We start from the raw sequence: 20100 nt of genomic DNA, 5'->3' as shown, positions 1-20100 counted from the left end.
TTTATAGGTTATGAAAAGACTGGAAACTTCATAATAACCCAACATTCTCATGCTGTTTATTCCCCACCTCCCACAACATTTTATTTCCCTTGTAATAATTAGTTTGAACTTTCATCTATTTCTGTGGATCAAGTAATTTTCATACAACTTCAGGATTTTTTTTAATATGCTTTAAATCTTTCTTCTAAATAATTTTTTTCTTACCAAAAAAAATAGCCATGAATACATTATAATTTCAATTTTCATGGTGTGTGAAAGATTTCTGCACTAGGTCTTTATTGTTTTTGAAGAATTCATCACCCTAGTTAAGAAGCTTAATATAAATTAAAGAAGGTATTAAGGAACATTAAGACATCAAAATGTGGAGCGTTCTTTTCCTTTCGATTGCTCCAAATGCAAACAAGTTGAATAAAATGCAATCAAAGGGCCTGTTTGGAGAACATTGAGTGGCTTTACAGCTGTGCTGTAGAGAACCTCTGGTAAGAGCATAATTCAAATAAAAAGGCCTTTCTTTCCTCCTCCTAATTCTCTTTGTTGTGGTGACAACAGAGTACAAGCCCGATAAAAATTTAATCACCTTATCTTTTTAAAGCAAATTGCATATTTGTTTACACACAATATACATAACATAAAAAAGAAAAAGCTGCTATCCAATCCCCCTCCCCTTCTAATCGCATTAAAGGCCCTTGCCTAGAAGTTTTTAAAAAATGTAAACGTTTTATTCTTTATTCTGAAGTCCCATTGTTCAGGATTGCTTTATAAAGGCAGCCCAGGGAAAGATGAATATCGCCAAACTTAAACTCTGGACCAGTGCTGAGCAGCAGATGCCTGGGCCATGTCAGCAGAGTTGGTCCAGCTTAACTGGCTTCTGTGGTGTCTACCACATCAAGAGTTGCAGGCGAGATGGGGGGATTACAGGCAGGCCTGCGGACCTAGCACTTTGATTTGAAGCTGCTTTGTAATGAATTGCCTTTGATTCTGTGTCAGATCTGCTAGCCTGAACTTTTTCCACATCGTATGCATTTCTGAAAGGTAATTGTAGGAGAGATTGTGTATTGGTTCTGTTTATGTTGTTGCTGCCTTTTCACTAGGCTAGTGAAATTTGAGTCCCTTGTGTTGAATTCGAAATGTATTTTCAGTTGTTTCTTCTCACCTTAGTGCACAGAGTGTGAGCATTGTTTGGATTGTTTACTTACTATTTTATAGGTGCTGACAAAAACACAAACAAAAGTATCTTCTGGCCCACGGCTGAGTGGCTGTGGGCTGAGAACTCCCTCACTGGCTCTAAATTTAGTCTCAACAATGTATTATATGGGTTTTAAAATTATGAAAGCTTCTATGGTTAGTGGATCCTTGATCTGTTTTTACATACTTAACTGTACCCTTTGGGACATTTTTGTGATTTTGTTCCTCTTGATTCGAGGATTCAGTTAACAAGGATCACCTCAACAGTAAAACTTGTGAAAATCTGTCCTTTACTGCAGTTGTCATAGGCTCTCCCAAATTTTACTCATTGTGTTGATGTCTGCATGTTCCTTTTCTTCTCTCCCTTCCTGGGAGAGTGCTACTTAGAGATCCAGTGGCAATAATTACGATTTTAAGACACTGTTCTGTCTTTGACTGTTTTGAATCGTCTTCGATATTTCATGCTGACCTGCCTGTAATTCTTCTATTGTTGAATTGTAACAAGAGCCTGTCCACGTTCCTAGGCTTCCAACTACATTGCATATATCTGTATTAATAATTTGATGTCCTTATTAATTCCATTATTTGTTCACAGTTGCTCCGGCTGTGCACTGGGCATTTTCCAGGCACTATTTTTGCTTCAGGGAATTTGAATGTGCAGACTAAAAGCACAGCATCGGTCTGAGAGTTGCCCCTCCCTGTAGGTATGCTGGGAGAATGAGTATAGCACTTAATGTGATCTCAGTGACTCTGTAGACCTTGAGGGGCCATCAAGTTAAAACAGAGTTTACAAATAATTGCTGGTATGGTATATCAGCTGGCATAATTGCAGCCTTGTTAATGTACTGAAAGCACATATATAGCCCATGCAGAAATTAATTTGAAAATCCTTTCCTTTAGGCTAGTGGGACAGTGTTGGATTTGAGGCCAAAAAGATTACTTTAGTGGTTGTATTGTAGCTCTGCAAGTTGATCCACTGTACTGTGCGTACACTTAATCTGTGTAGTCTAGACCTAGTAATCATGGTGCACTGGAGTCTCCCATGTAACACATATTAAAGCTAGTCTCTGGCATACAGAAACAAAAAATTGTGTAGAGCATATAAATCATGGTTATGTTCCAGGAGTGCAAAGTGTAAGTTGTCCTCTCTTTAGGAGAGTTGCCCTAGGAAGGCTTAGCCGACAAGCGGTTATGGCACACAACATACTGGCAGGTAAAACATATGTCGGCCTATAAGACGAGGTCAGGTGTGGTACTCTCAACCTGTTTATGCTGAAGTATGGCCAACTAGCCAAGAAATTAAGATCTCAAGTAGGTCGCTTCATTTCACAGCTATTATGTGGGGTTGAAGGATATGTTGGGTTAGTGTGTTTTGTGGAAAACCCACTGTGAGAACTGCAGATGACTTTCTAAGGTGTGTGTGGACTTGTGTAAACTACTTTAAATAATGAGATAGTTGCAGAGCAACGGTATGCATGGCAGGGATTTGTCAAGTGCAGAAGTCTGGGCTGCTACATGGCTTCAGATAACCGTGGTCCAGTTGTATCTGGTGTTGAATTATTACATTTCATTTTTGCCCTCCACCACCCCACCAAAAAAAAAAAAAAAAAGGTTGAAATGTGGCTATGTTATATAAATTTGGCAAATAGGATAATATATCCTGAACATCTTGTTGGAAATTGGGAAGTATAAAACCGTGAAAGAATCGCACACCTTTAATGCAGTATGGTATACTGGGTGTCCTTTGTGTAGATGATAAGTTTAGGACAAAGAGCGGAGAGGGAAGGGGCAGGCAAGGCATGTATAGGGAATTATGGCATCAGTAACCATTCAGCAGCTGGTAGATATTGTGTGGTACTAGAGTCTGTGCTTCATTTAGCAATATGAAAAATATCAGACTGAAAATCAAGACGCTGACTTCATGCAGAGGGTATGGTAGACTAATTAAAGAAAAAAATGTGTACCAATTGAGCCTATAAAACTCTTCCTGACCTTGAGAAAACTCCCAGAGAGCTGTGGGAAACTCCAGTCTGTCCCCTCTGAACTTTTTTGTGTTGTTGTTTAAATATAGTAACTGCTTTTTTAATTAAAAAGAAAAATTAGATGGCATTTCAAATTGTGTCCATGGTGCCTTGGGGACCTATTACAGTACAAATTACCCTATACTATTTAGTGAGGTCTTGTTTACTATTGTGTGAAGCGAGGGTTACCAGTGTAAGGATACAGGACAAGAAGGGCCCTTCTTTGAAAGTCTGGCTCTGCACATGAAAGTGACGCCAGCAATTGGAAGCAATTTGTGGAATTGTTTGATTATATTAATTATGGCACCAGCAAACAGTGCTTGGGAAACAGTTTTGTTTTCTTGCATTCTTTCTTGATTGCTTGCAGCAAAAGCCAAGATACAAAATGTGCCTTTAAGGACTGCCGGAGAGTGCAGTTCAAGCCATTGTGTAGAATTGGCACTGGGCTTGAAAGGATTGTGTCCAGCTTGATGTGAGAGTTTTCCAAATACAGCTTCGGCCTGAACTTCACCTAGGTCAGCCTCTTGAATTAAAACAGCTTCTGTCTTCCTCATCAAGGAAGATTAGCTCTTTCCCTGCTATGTAGGAACCCATAATGAAATCCATGTTATTTCCAGTAGTACTACCTCTTATAATAACGTCTTTCAGTCCAAAAGCCTGTATAAACTTAACAAATTGATACACAAGACTCAATTCACTTCACTACTGAACTGCAGCCTTCTCTGATGTGGTACAGGGCAGCTGTTCCCTAATTTATGGGAAAATGTTTTAGTAGTTAAGGATTTCCAAACAGTCTACCAAGCTGAGACTGCAGGAATAACTGCTGATGCAGGCTGGCTGTCACAACTGTGTTTGGTCAGGACATGGGTCAGTCTACTTCTTTTCAAAGTTGGCTGTAAGATGGTTTTTTTTCTTGTCTCTGTCATCAAACAGTGAATTATGGGTATTCTTCACAGATCCCAAGTACCACACTGAGGCATTAGGGTAATTCCCGTTTGGAAGGAGGAGTCTACTTTCCGGTCTCCTTGGAGGTTGATTGTTCTCCCAAGCCAACTTCATGCTGTAGTCCTGTTAATTTTCACAAACTAGACAAGGTGATAATAGCAGATCTTGTACCAACCAGAAGAGAAAATGGATCTACTCTGGAGTTTGAAACTCTAGCAGAATATTTGAGAGAACTGACAAGAGATGTGGGAAAAGGTGGTGTGAATTCAAAATAGAATTACTGGAGAATTGTGAAGGGATTTACATAAGTAAAATTCATTGCCTGATCTGTGAAAATGGTTGAAGTTCAAATCCTGAGCTCCTGAGGGTAGCAAGGAAAGTAGTATCCCTTGTTTCTTGAGTGAATCTCTGGTCAACTATTACATTGAAATTGTCTAGGTAATCATACTATACTTGTTATCATGGTGATGAACACCTAGGAGCAGAATAGATGGGCTCCTGCAGGAGCAGTCTACTTAAATCTTTTGGCTAGAAAGATTCGTAGGTGTTGACATACTGACCCAGATGTCAGGTAGGGAATTCCGACCTGATCCTGGGCCCTAGTTAGCTCAGGACACAGTTTTCATCCCTATTCTTTCTGAAGAACCATATATTAATGACGGGCAAATGGAATGTCAAATTAGATAGAACAAGCAGTCTCTAGATGACCAGTTGTCCAGTCTACTAGATGTGCTGTGGTGCATCTGATGTTCCTATTATAGTGTTTATGGGAAGAATAACATAGTACTTTTTTTTTCTTGGAAGGCTTATAAACATGTCATTTTTCCCAATCAGCTCAAGGTTTCTTTGGTGGGATATTGAAGGAGAAAAGTTACCACCTTAGCTTGAATAAAATAAAAAGGTGGGATTTTGGGTATCTTTAGCAGAGAAGAGAAGCAGAGTTGCTACCTAATAACTTAATGTAAAGAGTTCAAGCAACAGGATGTTACATTTTCTGTTATTCTTGTCCTTTCTGTCTGACTGAAGAGAGATAACTGTAACAGGAGGGGTTGTGCAAATTGACCTGATTTTGGGATGCTGCTGCTTTTTGTTTATTCCTAAAGCTTTGATTCAATTGCATGAGCTTTTAATGTTTAAGGGAACAAATTAATGATAACTTTTTTTTTTTGTAGAACTGCTGACACGTTTTGAGACTAGGTGGAGAACAAGTGTGTGCTTGCTAGTGTATCTTGGGACTCTGAGAGCCAACAGTTGTATTGCTGGTATCTTAATTTTGCCGAAAAACAGCAACAGATTTATTATTAGTGTTTTAAAGTTGATCAGAATCTGAAGCAGATAAGAGTGCTGTATTTGAACCTTGTTACCCCTCTTTGAGCATAGGTAAACATGTGGGGTTTTAAGTCTCGGATGAGTATGCATAGCTGTTTCAAAGGAAGAAAACAAACAAACAAACACCACAAAAACCCCCTACTAATTAGTTTATAATTGTGTTGTGCTGAAGTACTGGATTCTCGAGTCCTACAATACTGGCAGAAAGTTTCTACTCTCTGTGATTACAGTAAGCGGGGGGAGAGCCTGATCTTTGTCCACTCTCAAGTGCAGCCCCTCTGCATCAGACTGTGGCATGGATGTCTCCATCCAGGGTTATTAATTATTTCTGATTTTCAGGTCAACTGGCTTTTGTACTCTCTGTTAGCAGCAGAGTTGATGCAAGCACACACTCCTCAACTGTGTAATTAGGGTTCAGGCTCTGAGGGTTCAATTTAAGGAAATCCTGAAATTGTGAAAACCAGCTGTTACGAATAATCCATTGTGAGTGAGGATTATCCCCAACCCTTTGCCTCTTTCAAGTTTTGCTCTTTTTTTCCTTCCCTCAGGAAGAAAGAAAAATGTCTGCCTGTCATATTAAAAGGTTACATTTGCCTCAGATAAAAATTATTTCTGACCTCAAATGTGCTATGTTAACTTGTTCTCTGATGTTCACTCATTTTTTTAACATTGCATGTTGACAGGAAACAAGAAATTGGAGGTGGTTGGGTCTTTTACTTGCAGTATTCAAAGGAAGTGAATGGGATATTTTGTTTACAGAATGCAAAAACAAAGGTCAGTCTTCCACTGAAACTCTGCTCACAAGTTCCTGAATGGAATGGGAAGTTTGGAGATAATATTAGCAGGTCAATAATAGTCTAGGAATTTCTTAGTGTTGAGTGCAAAAATTAATATTTTCTGTTTCTGTGGTAGCTACTGGAGTAGCCTCAATGTGCTTTTTCCTAACACGGTGGTAAGAATCCCAAGTCACCACTTTCACAGCAAACTATGGCAAGTACCATTGCAGGTTGCTGGTGTAATACAGTTGCTGATTTTGCTGTTGGTAGGATGAACTTTTAATTCTGACCTGAAAGCCAAGTTCTGATGAATCAGAAAACTTGAAATCTTTCTTTTTTCCCCCCGATAAAATTTTCAGTGTCATAAGAAAACTGTGTGATCATTCATGCTAATACCTCCATGTTCATCAGTGCTAGCTAGGATAGCTAGTGGTAGGCTTTTTTCACAAGTGTGCATATGAGAAGGGAGTTGAAGTTCAGCAAAATAAATTATTCTCCTTGGCTGTGCACCTGTATTATTACACCTGTTTTCAATGATGTGTTTTATCAGTTGCTTAAAAATTACTCCTGTCTCTGGGCTACAAGGAGATACTATATTATCTTGCTTCTCATCTACGACGTGTCTAGCATTCAGTCTTTAAAATCTTCCATTCAAACACAATGTTTCATTAGCTTTGAAGAAGGCAGGGCTATTCCTAAGTATTGAAGAGATCTGTGGAAATAGAAATACAGAGTTGGAAAATCTGAAAAATAAAGTTGGAAAAAGAAAGAGATAAAACTCCTGAAGGGCAGAATAGCAAGTGGAATTGGGAGTCAAGGAAGATGGAGCTGGACTTCAGGAGAAAGAGCAGAGACCACCCTTGGAGACCTTTTCAAGGAGCAGAAGAATAATAAGCTAAAAAAAAAAAAGAAAAAAAAGAGGGACAAAGATAACATAGGATGGTGCTAAGGAATGGCAATATTGAGTGAAGGAGGACGTAAAGTGGGGAAGTTATGTAAAAGGTAAAGTAGGATCCAAGCTTACAGCTAACAGTTGAAATAAAAATCTGTATGGGGAAAAAGCCCCGCAGTGCTCCTTCACCCTGCCGTTCAATTAGCAAAAGCAATTAGAGGCTGTATTCTGTCAGCTTTTGTCCTCCTTCCAGCTGAAGTAGTTGTAGTAGAAACAAAGCAAAAGTAAACCCTGTTGATATACGCTTTTACGTGTTTGTTGTGATTTGTGTTCTGACTGGTGCTCCCCAGCAGTCTGGAATGGAGACTGTCCCGCAGGTGCCAGGGGCGGCAGCGGGGAGTTTGGTGTGGGGCTTTACTGGGGCCTGATTAACGTAAGATGAAATTGAAACGTTAGAGAAACCTTAAAACTTGGGTAGATAGGCATATTTGGGGGGGGAAGCAGAATTTATTTCCTGTATTTATACACAAGAAGGGGTCCAGAATTCTACAGTGTGAAATTTCTATACGAAGTTACTGAAATCTGCATGCTTCTATGCAAATTTCTTGCATGAGTAATTGTAAAACTTGAGGCTGCAGTGCATTTAACTGTGTAAGATACTGCAAATCACTAAGAAGCTAGCTTTTATTTCTGAAAAGTGTGTGAAATACTGCATTTATTCATTATTTTGTGCATGTGGAGCTGTTCTTCGGCTTGGCAAATATTTTCATGGTGAGGTATCACTTCTCATTTGAATTTGAAAATTTACTACTTTTTTTTTGCATTTATAAATGGCTCAGTTTAGACTAAATCCTCGAGGCCATGCTGAGACAAAGGATATTATGTTAAGAGTCTGTATTCTTATTTGTTAATTATTAACAGTAGTTAAAACTAAAAGAATGAAGTGGATTAAACTATTTTACAACTAGATTTTTCATATCTAACCTGAGTTAGTTGATGGTACAAGTACATTTTACTGGGCGCTTCTTGTTACAGACGTGGTTATGATGGGTGGGAATGAATTTGCTAAGCTTTCAGATATCTTATGTGCCTCTGAGGACTGCCCATTAATAATATTAATATATAGGTATTTTCCATTCTTGTATGCAAGGCATTTCTTAGAACTTTGAAGCTAAAGTCTTTTTTTAACACATGGACCTTTTCAATTTAATCCATTAGCAACTTGGCAAAATAAAGTAATTGTCCAACAGAGGAAGAAGAAAAAAAATCTATTAACATTTGCTACAAATCCGAGTAGTACAGGCAGCACTTAATTAATGGAACAGATTTCTCACTATGTATTCAAGCTAACATAGCTATTGTTCAGGAGAGATTAGACCCTTAATGTAAGTAAGTTAAACTAGACCTCCATCTAAAAATATCCGTCATTTCAGCTATTAAAGGTCTGATGTCTTCTTCGGTGACAGATATATTTCCCTTCATTTCCTTGGTTTTGTAAAATGTAAAGTATGCATTGTGTGTAACGCGAGAAATCCGTGGAGGTAGATGAAACCCCGATTGTGCCTCCCCGCCTGTCTCTCCCTGCCTGCTCCTTTGTGCTGTTCCCTATCACAGAGCCTCTTCAGCCCTTAGACCTCCTGGCACCAGAGCAGAAAAACAGAAAATGCCATTTGTTAGGGTACGATGCCAGCCACCTAATCTGTTTGCAGAATGAAGGCCATGGGATCTGATTAGGTAATTTAGATACCTTGTGAATTTAATAATACCTGAGCTGCCTTTGGCTGTCAGCCCGTCATTTCACTAGTAGGAACTACCATGTTCTTCCATTTCTTCTGTAAACTTCTTACCTGTAATACCTTATTTGAGTCCCAATAGGTGTTAAGAGCTGCAGGTGAAGTGTATCTTTACTTCTCCTTATGGGGAAGCTAGTGGTAGGGTGGAGGAGGTGAGGTTGCTCACTTTTAAATAGGTTTTCCCCAGTACAGTTCCACATGCAGCATATCAATTTTTCTTGAAATTTTTCAAACATGAGATTCTTTATTTAAACACCTAAGATGACGTACCAGGTTTCAGATGTGTTGAGCCGTCCGAGTGCTCCCTGATGTCACTGGCAGTTTTTGAAGCTCAGTTTATCCTAAGTGGATTATTTTGTCCTCGTGGCTGGGAGTCCCCCCCCCCCCCCCCCGTGCTGCTGCAGCCGCGGGTCGCCCCGGGGCGAGAGGCCGACGTGCCCGGGGGCATCGCCCCAGCAAGGCCTTGCAGTAGCAGCTGAGGTGCCTCACTTCAGATACCCACGAGGGAAAATTTTGGCTGCGATTTTAATGCCACATCTCCTCCCTTCCTCTCTCCTTTCCGACAATTAGCATTTTTTGGAAATTAGTCTTGCAAAGCCTACTAATATAAATAGAAGTGTTTTAGGATTTGTTTGCTTTAATTAATTTAAAGTGTGTCTTTCTGAAAGGATTTAGTTAAACATCTTTCTTAAACTATAATGTGCCATTAACAGCAACATTAGTAATAGTGATAAGACCTAGAAAGGGAAAGCAAAATGAAATGTTTCTTTGTCCAAAAAATAAATGGTCTTCCCAGGAAAGTGGAGGAAACCCTGTTCAGGGACACTTACAATTAGGTTGGTCAAAGCAGTAGAAAGCATACAATGTAAAATAAATCCTGCAAAGGTAGAGAGCGGGACTGCATGAGATCACTCTTTTTTCTGTTTTTATTTTGTTTTACTCTTTTTTTGACTGTTGGCTATTTTTTTTTTTCTAGATGCACCCAGGATGTTCTCAGAGCTTTCCAAATAGAAAATAAGTTGCTTTTCATGTAATGATAAACTATTCTTAATAATGAAGATGGAGTGATTGTAAGGCTAATGATATTAATGGGATTTATATGAAAGCATCCAATTAATTGAAACAGCTGCATCAAACATGACTATACAGTGTAATAAAACCATATAATAAATATGTGGTCAGGCCACACCATAGTATCTAGTTTGGTTAATTGAACCTTACATGTGCAAAGATAGTCATTATCAGACTTCTCACCCATCAAGGAAAACCAGTCTCAATTATTTTCACGATGAAATAATCATTACTTTGTTTTTGTATTCTGCCATCTGAAAAGAGAAAATGGCTGCTGCATTGACTAAAATGCAAGATCTTGCAGAACTGTGCAATGTTGATTCCACTTGATGCTGGACTTCTGCAGCCTCAGTGTAGTAGTTTATGTAGTTATCAATACAATGTGTTGCTTTTCTCTTGTGCTCTTGCATATTTTTTTAAAAAAGCAAGATCCCTCTACCTCAAAAAGTCTCCCTGTGGCTGCGTTGTGGGGTGTTAGGGCTGTTTTACAGCCCCTGGTTATGAAATGGCAAATGGACGATTTCCTGGTTTTGCTTCAACACTTCCTCGTTTCCTCCCTTCCCTTTGCCGTGCGGTGGGGATGCCGCCGGGAACAATTTGCTCCCTGACACAGCAAGATGAGAAGGTGGGCTCTGGTGCCGTGTCCCCCTGCAATCAGCTGTAAGTGCCTCTAGATGTGTCTGTGCTGGAGCAAATCACCTGTGCTTGTAGACCTCCTGTCTCCAGTAAATCATAAGCATCTCAATCTTTTTGTCAGGCTGTGATATGAGAATCCACATCTGAATTTCAGTATGAGGGGAGAGAAGCTGATTAAGTGTTTGAGATAAGGTTATATGACACCACAGGTTAAAAATACCTGAACTGAATTTGGCCAAATGCCCGAGAACCACATTGTAGTGTATTTGGGTGGCGCAGAATAAGCTTTCAAGGATTTTGCTGTCTTCTGCTTTAAGAAAGCAATTCTTCAGGAGTGGTCTTTTAGAAGCTGCATCTCTCTTGTTTTACAGAATTTTTTTAGACTTTGCTATCTTGCTTTTCTTATCTAAAATGTCACCAATGTGTCGAGTTAAGAGAAAATATAAAAATGTAATAAACTCTAGCCATTTAGGAAGAAAGGGACAAATATTTTTGTTTGGCACAAATGTCTGGAGGAAGGCTTAAGTTAGATTCCCAGAATCCTACACAGGTTAATTCTAGTTCCCCTAAAAAGTGACAGTTGAAACCCTAACAAATACTGTATTTTAGCCAAACAAACAAAAAACCCCAAACAAACACAGAACTGTGTAATTTGTTAAAACCTAAGCAGCGTGCTTCTGTCAAGTCTGGGAAGTAGGAACCCTCTGACTTTAGGACTCTATATAATTTTAGTATTTTACCAGTTATTTTTCATTTATGACTTATACTTTCATAAGTATTCTTAGTGATGAGAAAGACTTTGATAGGTGTATGTAAATACTAGGTCTGCTGAGCTAAAAGGTTTAGACATGGCAAATTCTCTGGCTTGTTTAAATTTTTGCCTGTATTTAATACTGTAAAAGCTGTAGAAGGATACAGCCAGGCTACTGCACTGGATTTGGGGTATCACTTTTGTGAACTGTTTGAAGCCTTCTCGTGTCTTTCATGTGAGTTACCATATTCCAGAAGTGTGATGCAGAAATGGGACTTTCCTAATGCATCTGACTTATTTCATTAGTTTCTTTGGTTGTTTTCAGAAGTAAACTTGCCTGTTCATTTTTTCCAGTTACACTGAAATGTGATGTTGAGCATGTTTGTCATGCATGTTCTTGTTTTTTACAGATGGGCTGAAGCCAGATACCAAGATGCTTCTTACTGTTGCCTCCAAGAAGAAATCTAAGGCAGGGAAGGGGGATACAGCCAAAGAGGATGAAAGCAGCAAGAATGATTCAGTTCAACCTGTTACCATCTCTCTTCTCTTCAAAAGATATGTCTTTGACATGCAGAAGAAAATGATTCAATCCTGAGAAAGCAAGAGAGGCCTCTGATTGCACCTGAAAGACCAGACTCTGAAATAAACTCAGGTGGAATGTGTTTCTTGTCTGAACACATTAGACCTGTTCCTTCCTCGCAAACACAGTCTGGAAGCTCCTGCTGACTTATATTCCCCCTTCCAAAATCTCTGCAACCTGGTTTTGTTCTGATTAGACTCTGCTTATTTTGTCATGTTTGTGGTGTGAATCATTATGGCCTCTTGGAGAATGTTACCTGCCAGATGAGCGCATTTGGGTGTGCGTTCTAATAGCAATGTTTTTCTGGAGAATTGTTTTGAAGTTCCTCTTGATTTAAAAGTTTGCCACCAATATTAGTCTAAATCTAGTCAAGATGTGAATTTCATGTGACCTACAAAGTGAAGCTGATTAGTTTAGGTTTACTTCCCCAAGCAAAGTGGGGGGCAGAAAGCATGCAATATAATAGGTGAAACCTAAAATGGATGTTTCACATTCATTCAGCTGCAACTATGTAAGATGCTATCTGAGAGATGGTATGGATCTTTTTTATAAATATGATTTATATCTAGAAATGTTTTTCATATTAAACATAATGTGTGTAACTGAGAGTCTTAATTGTTGTGTTTGCTCTTCTAAAGGTTCAGAACATATCTTCAGTGACATTTTATATAGCTTTTCTGAATTTCCTCCCTCTTTTGCAGTGAATCCTATTCCAGAATTGTTTTCTTTTTATGTAACCAAAATGTCTTTGTGTGTGAAAGTTGCCTCTGGAAATAGTCAAGGGCTTTATTTCATTAAAATAATGATAGAAGATTGCAGCATAAGCCTTGTAAAATTAATATCTCCAAGATGCTTTAGGAACCATTAGTTGTTTAATAGGGATTTCATGGCTGCTTTAGTTCTTCCTCTCAATTTCATGTCTTAGGTGCATAAAAAGGAAAACACTGGTAATATCCCATCTTTGTTATTTACAAAGCTTAGGACACTTTAACATGAAAACTAACAATAATTCTACAGGTATGAAAACTGCAGCCTATAACAGAAATTGGACTCAGGCTTGGCAGCATGGAAAATGTTAGTTCCTGCCTTTTGAACAAAAGGAGTACTTCTGCTTGTTGATATTAAATAGCAGGTTGTGACCCATTTGCTGAAGCCAGCCATAGAAGATGACCACATGTGTAATGTAAATGCATTAGTTGCATGTGGAAGTAAGTAACTGTAATAGATTGATACACTCATTAATCATATTATAATGATATTATCAATAACACTCAAAGTGTTATTAATCAAATATCCATTGATGGGCTAACATGATCCTGGGTTTTTTTCAGTTTTTCTTTTCCTTTTAATTTCCAGGTAACCTAAGTGGTGGATGCAAATGACAAAAATATCAGCTGTTGAGAAGATACTTACATCTGGACAGTCATGAGACAGGGTGTCTGGTGTCTAAACTAGGTTGATGGTGCCCCTTTAAATCAGAACAGAATTAGTGCTTTGCGAATAATCCCAAACAGTTTCTGCTGAGTGAGTCCCAGCAAAGCTTTAGTACATCCCTTAAGATTATGGGGTATGCTTTCAGTGTGATCCCAGAGGAATTAGGCAGGCAACTTCAACTGTGGCTTAATGTGACTTGTGCTGCCAGCCTTGCTGGAAAATGTATCCTTCTATAATGAAAAAAATGTATTTCACACCCCTGTCATCTCTCCTTCCCCATTTCTCTCCTCTTCCCAGACACCCCCAAAGGCAGTCTTTAGAAAGAATATTTATGTTATCTTTCTTTTAAGCCTTTATCAAATCCTGTTTTTACCCTGCACTGTTACCTTCGCTTGAGATACTGCTGTGATGGAAGCTAGAGAAACAGATGACATAAGGAATGCTGTTACCATCCCAGGTTAGTCTAAGAATTACTGGTATTAAAAAAATCTTCTAATAAAAAAAAAAAATCAGAAGTGATTTATTAAGGAACTTGGTTTTGGTTTTGTTTTTGTTTGGTGGGGGTTTTTTTGTTGTTTTTTTGTTTTGGTTTTTTTTTAATCTGTATAGTTTTAATGTCTTTGACAAATTTTAAATGGGTGACTAAATTCTGTCAACTCTGCGTGGGGTTTTGGAAAGAAAGGGGCAGTCATCAGGTCATCAGGAGAGGTGTCCTGCTGTAGGATATTGTTGGCTGCTTTAGAGTTGTTAGCCTTGCACTTACAGTTTTTTGTCTTTCTCATTTCTAAGACATTTTTGAATATTTCTGGAGAGGAGGCTGTCAGTGTAAATAGTGTTATGTATTTTTACTGAGCACTATCTGATGAATGTTTTCACCTCTACACTGTGGATTGCCCATAGCAGGATCAGTGAGTCAGTTGTTATGGGACTTCATCTATTTGAAAACTCCTTAGTCCTGAATTCTTAGTTTTTCAGCCCTCTGCTTGGCTGAAAGGTCTTCTAGTGCTGAGGATCCCATGGTTTATTTGCTTGGGGTGTACTCTGAGGGGGAGGGAGAAGCAACAGGTTCCAGAGTTGGACCCCCATCTCTTTCTCATTTTGTCTCCTGTAATATACATTTTAACTCTTCCCTCCATCTTCTGTCTCATTTCCAGACTAGCATACTAACTCAGCGCCTTTCTTCTACCCTCTCAGTCCAAGACACAACCTCCTCCTCAGTGCTTCTGTTTCTAATCTTTGCTCATTGCTTCTCCTTGTTCTGGCTCTGCTCTTGCCTCTTGAGGAGGAGATGTAAATCTGGGTGCTGTCAGGGCTCCCGTGGCGGGTGTTGGGATCCCAGCATGGTGAGGAAGGCTCCTGCCCTGCAGCTTATACCTGCTCTTGTGTGTGGTGAGTGACTGCCTGTGTTCAGGCACTGGGGGCTGTGACTTGGGCAGAGTCTTGTGGGCAGCCACTCCTGACCCAGGAGGAGCAGGCTGTGCAGAGGCATGCATGCCATGCCTCGTGCGAGTCCCTTCATCTGCCGCCATACCCTGTCCTCGTGCTTCGTAATCCTCTGCGTAAAGCCCCTGTCGCAAAGCCTCGTCCTTTGATTTTGCTCCCCTAGCAGAGGTTTGTGTAGGATAGACAGCTGCAAAGATACCTGTTGAAGACTGGGGTTTGGTTTTTTTGTTTTCCCATTTTTAATTCCAAAAGGGAGAACTTAAGTATGTCCAGGAACTTTGATTATAATGTGCTATTACTGCAGATCTCTGGCTGCTGTCCTGAGGCTGTTGGATACACATTCGAAAAAGGGTGAAATGGTGGAACAAAATGATTATGGGAAAATCAAAGCTTTTAAAGACATTTGTAGGATGAACAGATGTTCAAACATTCTTTTATTTGGTTTCCAGACAGACGTAGAGACTTTCCTTTCATCCTCATAATCAGTGCATTATGCTGTAATTTGTAAAAATGGCATTAAAAAAATATTAACAGGGTCATATTGTGATCTACTGACTCTCTGTCATTAAGCCGTGAAGTTAAGAACGGCAACTGGGAGCAGGGGTTAAATGTTGCAAAATGTACTGTACCAGCATATATTGTCAGACTGTATTATAATGAATCCAAAATGAAATGAAGATGTAAGGAGGTTTTTAATACTGCTAAGGTTGTCAGTGTTGCAAAACTAGAAATTATTACGGTTGTGCAGATGTTCAGTGAGTAATACATCTTTGGGTTGTGGGGATAGTAACAGTGAGAAAAGCTTTGTTTTTATAAGCCTGTTTTGTGCTTTTCCTTGGAATTTATTTTAGGACTGCAGTCTGGCTTGTGATCCTGCCAGAGGTCTTGAGCCGTGAGGGTCAAAGCATGCAGTCGTGGTAGCAAGGATTCAGTAGGTGGCATCCTTTACTTGGAATCAAAACTAAATCTCCCCACCTAAAAATGGGGTGTGCTCTGGCTTTGATAATGAAGATTTTGAAGCAAGCTCGCAACCCATCTCTCAAAGAACAGTCTCTATTTAAAAACTACAGTGCATTTAATGACTGGGGCAGAGCCATTAACTCTGATCTGTTGACCAAACCCTGAAGTACCAGTGTCCTTTCAGGGTGTGTTTTTAGCTCAGTTGAAAATAGCTCTCTTTCTCAAATCCTACTAGTTGTGTTAATTGGTTGCAAGTACCTGACTATGGAAAAATGAGCCATCTGTACTGGCGGAGTTCTTGGTGTGTATGAAATGTCTCTTTCTGGGCAGTAGGCACTTTACTTGCATGTTGGAGCTCTGCAGTTGAACAGCCACAGGGTGGCAGAGCAAAAGTGAGAGCCCAGCACGATGAGTTGTAATGATGCTGTCATGTCCTGGAGCAGCCATGTTCCACCCCAGGACTGTCTGCATCTTACTGCTGGGAGAGCAGCTCTGTATTTATATCTGCAAAGTGCTCTGGGATCTTGTGAAATGAAGGATAAAAAGCAGCAGGGTAATGCTACCTTATTAGCAATTTCAGAAATTCTTTGTGTTTTCCTTTTAGTTCAGTATTCACAGTGAGCTGGAAAGCTCTTCATTTACAAACACATGAGTTTTAAACTTACTGAGGATGTAAATAGAATAATTCTAATAGAGCCTAGCAAAGGTTGCTAACCTGCCAAGACTGGGAGAAAGGGAAGAACTGTGTATGACTGAAGTCTGTGGTGAGGCCAGTCTTGCTAGATGATGGGCTTCCAGAAGTAATTCAAGGGCTTGGGGAGGTTGTGTTTAAACAAGATAGTGGAAAAAGGGCAGTAGTCTTCTGGGATTCCCCACAAATTCTCCTGCTGTTCTGTGCAAAAATAGGTTAAAAAGATCATTTGATACAGTTGTAGCTCCATGGTGGTCAGTATGTAAGAGGAGAAAGAGTACCACGGGTCTGCTTATTTCCTGTTGCCAATGATAGAACATGGAATCTTTCCCACATCTGCTGCTATGCATGCAGTGCTCTTTTTAGTTCCGGTTGTCAGTGGACTTAGAGTTTAGCATAGAATGGGTTTTCCATTCCTCAGTAAGTATTACTGATCTTTATTTGTGTGTCTGAGTGCTTTTCCAAGATGGTATAATCAGTCTGCGAGACTCGTATCTTCTTTTCCCTGCCTCAAGGTAACGGTTGTTTGACAAAGGTGGATGCTCTAAGGGACCCCTTTGTCTCAGAGCCACGCATTTCTGATACGCATTTCTATGCTTTTTCTAATAAGTGACAGGAGAGGGAATCCTGTCTAACTCTTTTCTGAGATCATGCTCAAGATCAGCAGTGAAAGGAACTCATCAAACAGGATCAGAAAAACCCTGCAAGGTCTTTGGTAAATCTCAGCCCTACCCTGCCCTACAATGCTTATTCTTAAAACCTGTCTCTGACTACTGAGTCCTTGCCACTCCTGCCTGTTCTAGTTCAAAAGGTAATTTGATGTCTGGATCAAGAGCTGCTAAACTAACGGCCCCGGTAGTAACTGTGTTGACATTTTAGCTAAACTGATCTGATTACGTATGATCCTTTAAGAAACCTAGGCTGTTCATCAGCTCTAGAAGGTTCTGTTTAGATCAGTTTCTTCTCCTTTGATTGGAAGTCATGCAGTCTTTTTGTGTTTTGCTTGATCATTTTTAGATTTCTCAAGGGTCTCATTCATGTCAATCAGAGAGACTCCATCCTTCTTGAACTGTAAAATTACTTTTATTAGGCTATATATGGCCCCCATTCAGACGTGTAGGAACCAGTTCTTTTATATGATTTTCTGTGAAAACTGATATTTTAGTGCCTACAACTTCAGTCTGACAGTTAGGAGTAATCCATGCCCTCATGGTGAATTCATTCCCAAAACATCATTCCGTAAGGACAAGCTGAAACTTAGATCCCACACAGTGGTTTTGCCTAAATTTCTTCCTTTTTGCTAAAGTAAGCAATCCATCGTCTAGTTTTCTTTCTTAAGCTTCACTTCAACCAAAGCTGTGTTGAACTCTGCATCCTCTGAGAATTCTGTTTTATTACCTGGAAAGATAAAGGTCTCTCAGAAGCTCTTCTAGACACTGTCAAGTTACTGAAATATTATCTACATTGGTGTCCACCTGCATTAATGTGTATGTGATTTCTTTTCTGCAGACTGTGGGTCATACTCTCTATAAGGACGTTAGAAATGGAAATGGGTATCTAGAGATAATTGCTGGAAAAAATAAAAGTTGCTTACTGTGCAGGAATCAGAAATAACCAAAATTACTCCCCCAAAAAAATTAGGCACCTGAGATGTTTTTGTTGCCTACATGTATTCTGTAATTTCCCATCCTTTCTTATTTCTGCAGGATATATGAAGTACCCATTTTTATATTATAGAATAGGAATGATTTCTGTCTTGCCAACAATATGCTTTCTGATGATTGACTTCTTTGTTGTTACTACGCACTGAGCCAATTATTGTAGAGAATCAAGTGAATACTCCAAAATCTCTTTCCTGAGTTGTAACTGTCAATTCTAAGCTTAGCATCATGTAATTTTTGCTCATGTGCATTAATTTGTACTTATCTATTCTGAAACTTGTTTGCCTCTGTTATTTTGCCTGGTTCTTCTGGAATTCCTTACCATGTAGAGTGACTTCTGCATTCTTTGGAGTGAAAGTGCTTGAGTGACCTGTAATGTATGCGTGGCTTAGATAGACACCTTCAAAAGTGACTTTTGCATAGGGAGTGCACGTGCACCAAAACCAGAATGCAGCTCATGCAGAAGGGTAAGCATGCATGCTTTTAGTTTCTTTAACTGATTCTTTTCATACTGTGAGATTTAGGGAGACTCAATGTTCTGTATATGACATAGTTTTAATTTGAGAGTGAGACAATTGAATTTCATCGAGTGTCGCTCAGTGTATCAAAGCCTGTGTTTCTTATGTCTCATCCTCAGCTGCTTCCTGACAAAGATTATTGTAGAGTATCATACCTATGGAGATGATGTGAAATGTTAGACTAATTGGGAAGTCTCACTGGGGAGCTTTTTTCTCTTCATTTTGCATCTTAAGATACAAGAAGGGTGAGGGGTGTCAAACTGTTGGCTGCTTTTCTTGCCAAAGGTACCCTGTTGCGGCTGAAGGGAAAGGGGGGGATGGCATAGACAGTGTTTTGGCGTGGAAGTGGAAAGTTGCCTATGGCTTGTGTGTGATAGAGCACAAGATGTGTTTTCTCATGTACATCTTTCTTGTTTCTTTTTTTTTTTTTAGATGAATGAAGGTAGATTTCAATTGTTAATGAATGTAGAATGTAGAAGAGAAAAGGAAGTGATGATGTTATGTCATCTTACCTTTTCTAAAAAGTAGATGGGGAGCTATTGCAAGGGAAGCATTTTGTTTGGAGGAAGAACTTGTGTGGCGTTTTCTGTTTTAACTCTGAAGACTGATCTGTGCTTACAGCCCCCCTCGGTTAGTTTGGTCTCCAACCAGTTCTAAGTTGAGTTGTAAATCTCATTTGCTGTCTGTCAAAACATTATGTACAATTCACACTCACTGATATGTTTGTTGCAGTAAATCCATGCCCAGCTGAATGGGTACAGAATTGGAAGAATTAGTTTAATGAGTTGTCCACTGCCACATGTGGGCTGTTGCAGAGATTGGAGCTGAATCTTCAGACTGTGGCTCCTGCTGCTTTTCTTCCCACATTTCACTCTCCTGCCATCTGAAGGCTGCTTCCGAGTCTGCTGTTACTAGCTGTGAGGATAGTTAGTCCAGACTCCTCAGAACATTTCCTGTCTTCCCTGGGACAGAAGTAAGAGAAAGTCTGAGAGAACTTTACCTTTCACTGAGGCAATGCAGACAGAATTTGTCTATTTGTTCCTTGGTCTTTTTTGATTTGGTCTGTCTTCCAAAGGTAGATGACAAGATGGATTGTCTGTTGTGTGCCATGGGCCCTAACAAAAGAGGCTTGTCTAGAAAAAGTTACTTGTGTCCCACTACTAAGATGGGCACAAGTGAACTCATGGTAACTTTGTCCAGAATTATTTCATAAATCACATTAATGTTAGTATTTTAAGCAAAGAGCAACAAAGACCACCTTCAATTTGTACATAAGACTTGCTAATTTGCAACATTAGTTTTGCTGGTTAGTGTTTTTTTTTTTTCCCCCCACCTTAATTAGAAATTTTAATTAGAGCATGCTGTGTATTAAGATGTTAAAGCTTTGACTGGCAGTTTGGAATTGCAGAAGGAT

The 20100-nt window shown here is 39.4% G+C and overlaps 1 protein-coding gene across 6 annotated transcripts in view; it reads left to right on the top strand.

The window, feature by feature from the left end:
* EEFSEC (eukaryotic elongation factor, selenocysteine-tRNA specific) overlaps positions 1-13913 on the top strand; it is a 134292-nt gene extending 120379 nt beyond the window's left edge. For 5 of the 6 annotated variants that reach the window (XM_042799554.1, XM_032994916.2, XM_042799551.1 and 2 more), the window contains exon 7: positions 11810-13913. In XM_042799554.1, the coding sequence (XP_042655488.1) occupies positions 11810-11994 (185 nt within the window). In that variant the 3' untranslated portion in view covers positions 11995-13913. The remainder of the gene's footprint in view (positions 1-11809) is intronic. The other variant, XM_042799555.1, reaches the window with a different exon arrangement.
* The last annotated feature ends 6187 nt before the right edge of the window (positions 13914-20100 follow it).

Source organism: Tyto alba, unplaced genomic scaffold, assembly GCF_018691265.1.
Source record: "Tyto alba isolate M040663 unplaced genomic scaffold, T.alba_DEE_v4.0 Super-Scaffold_3, whole genome shotgun sequence".
NCBI lineage: Eukaryota > Metazoa > Chordata > Aves > Strigiformes > Tytonidae > Tyto > Tyto alba.
This window is presented reverse-complemented; position numbering and strand designations above follow the sequence as displayed.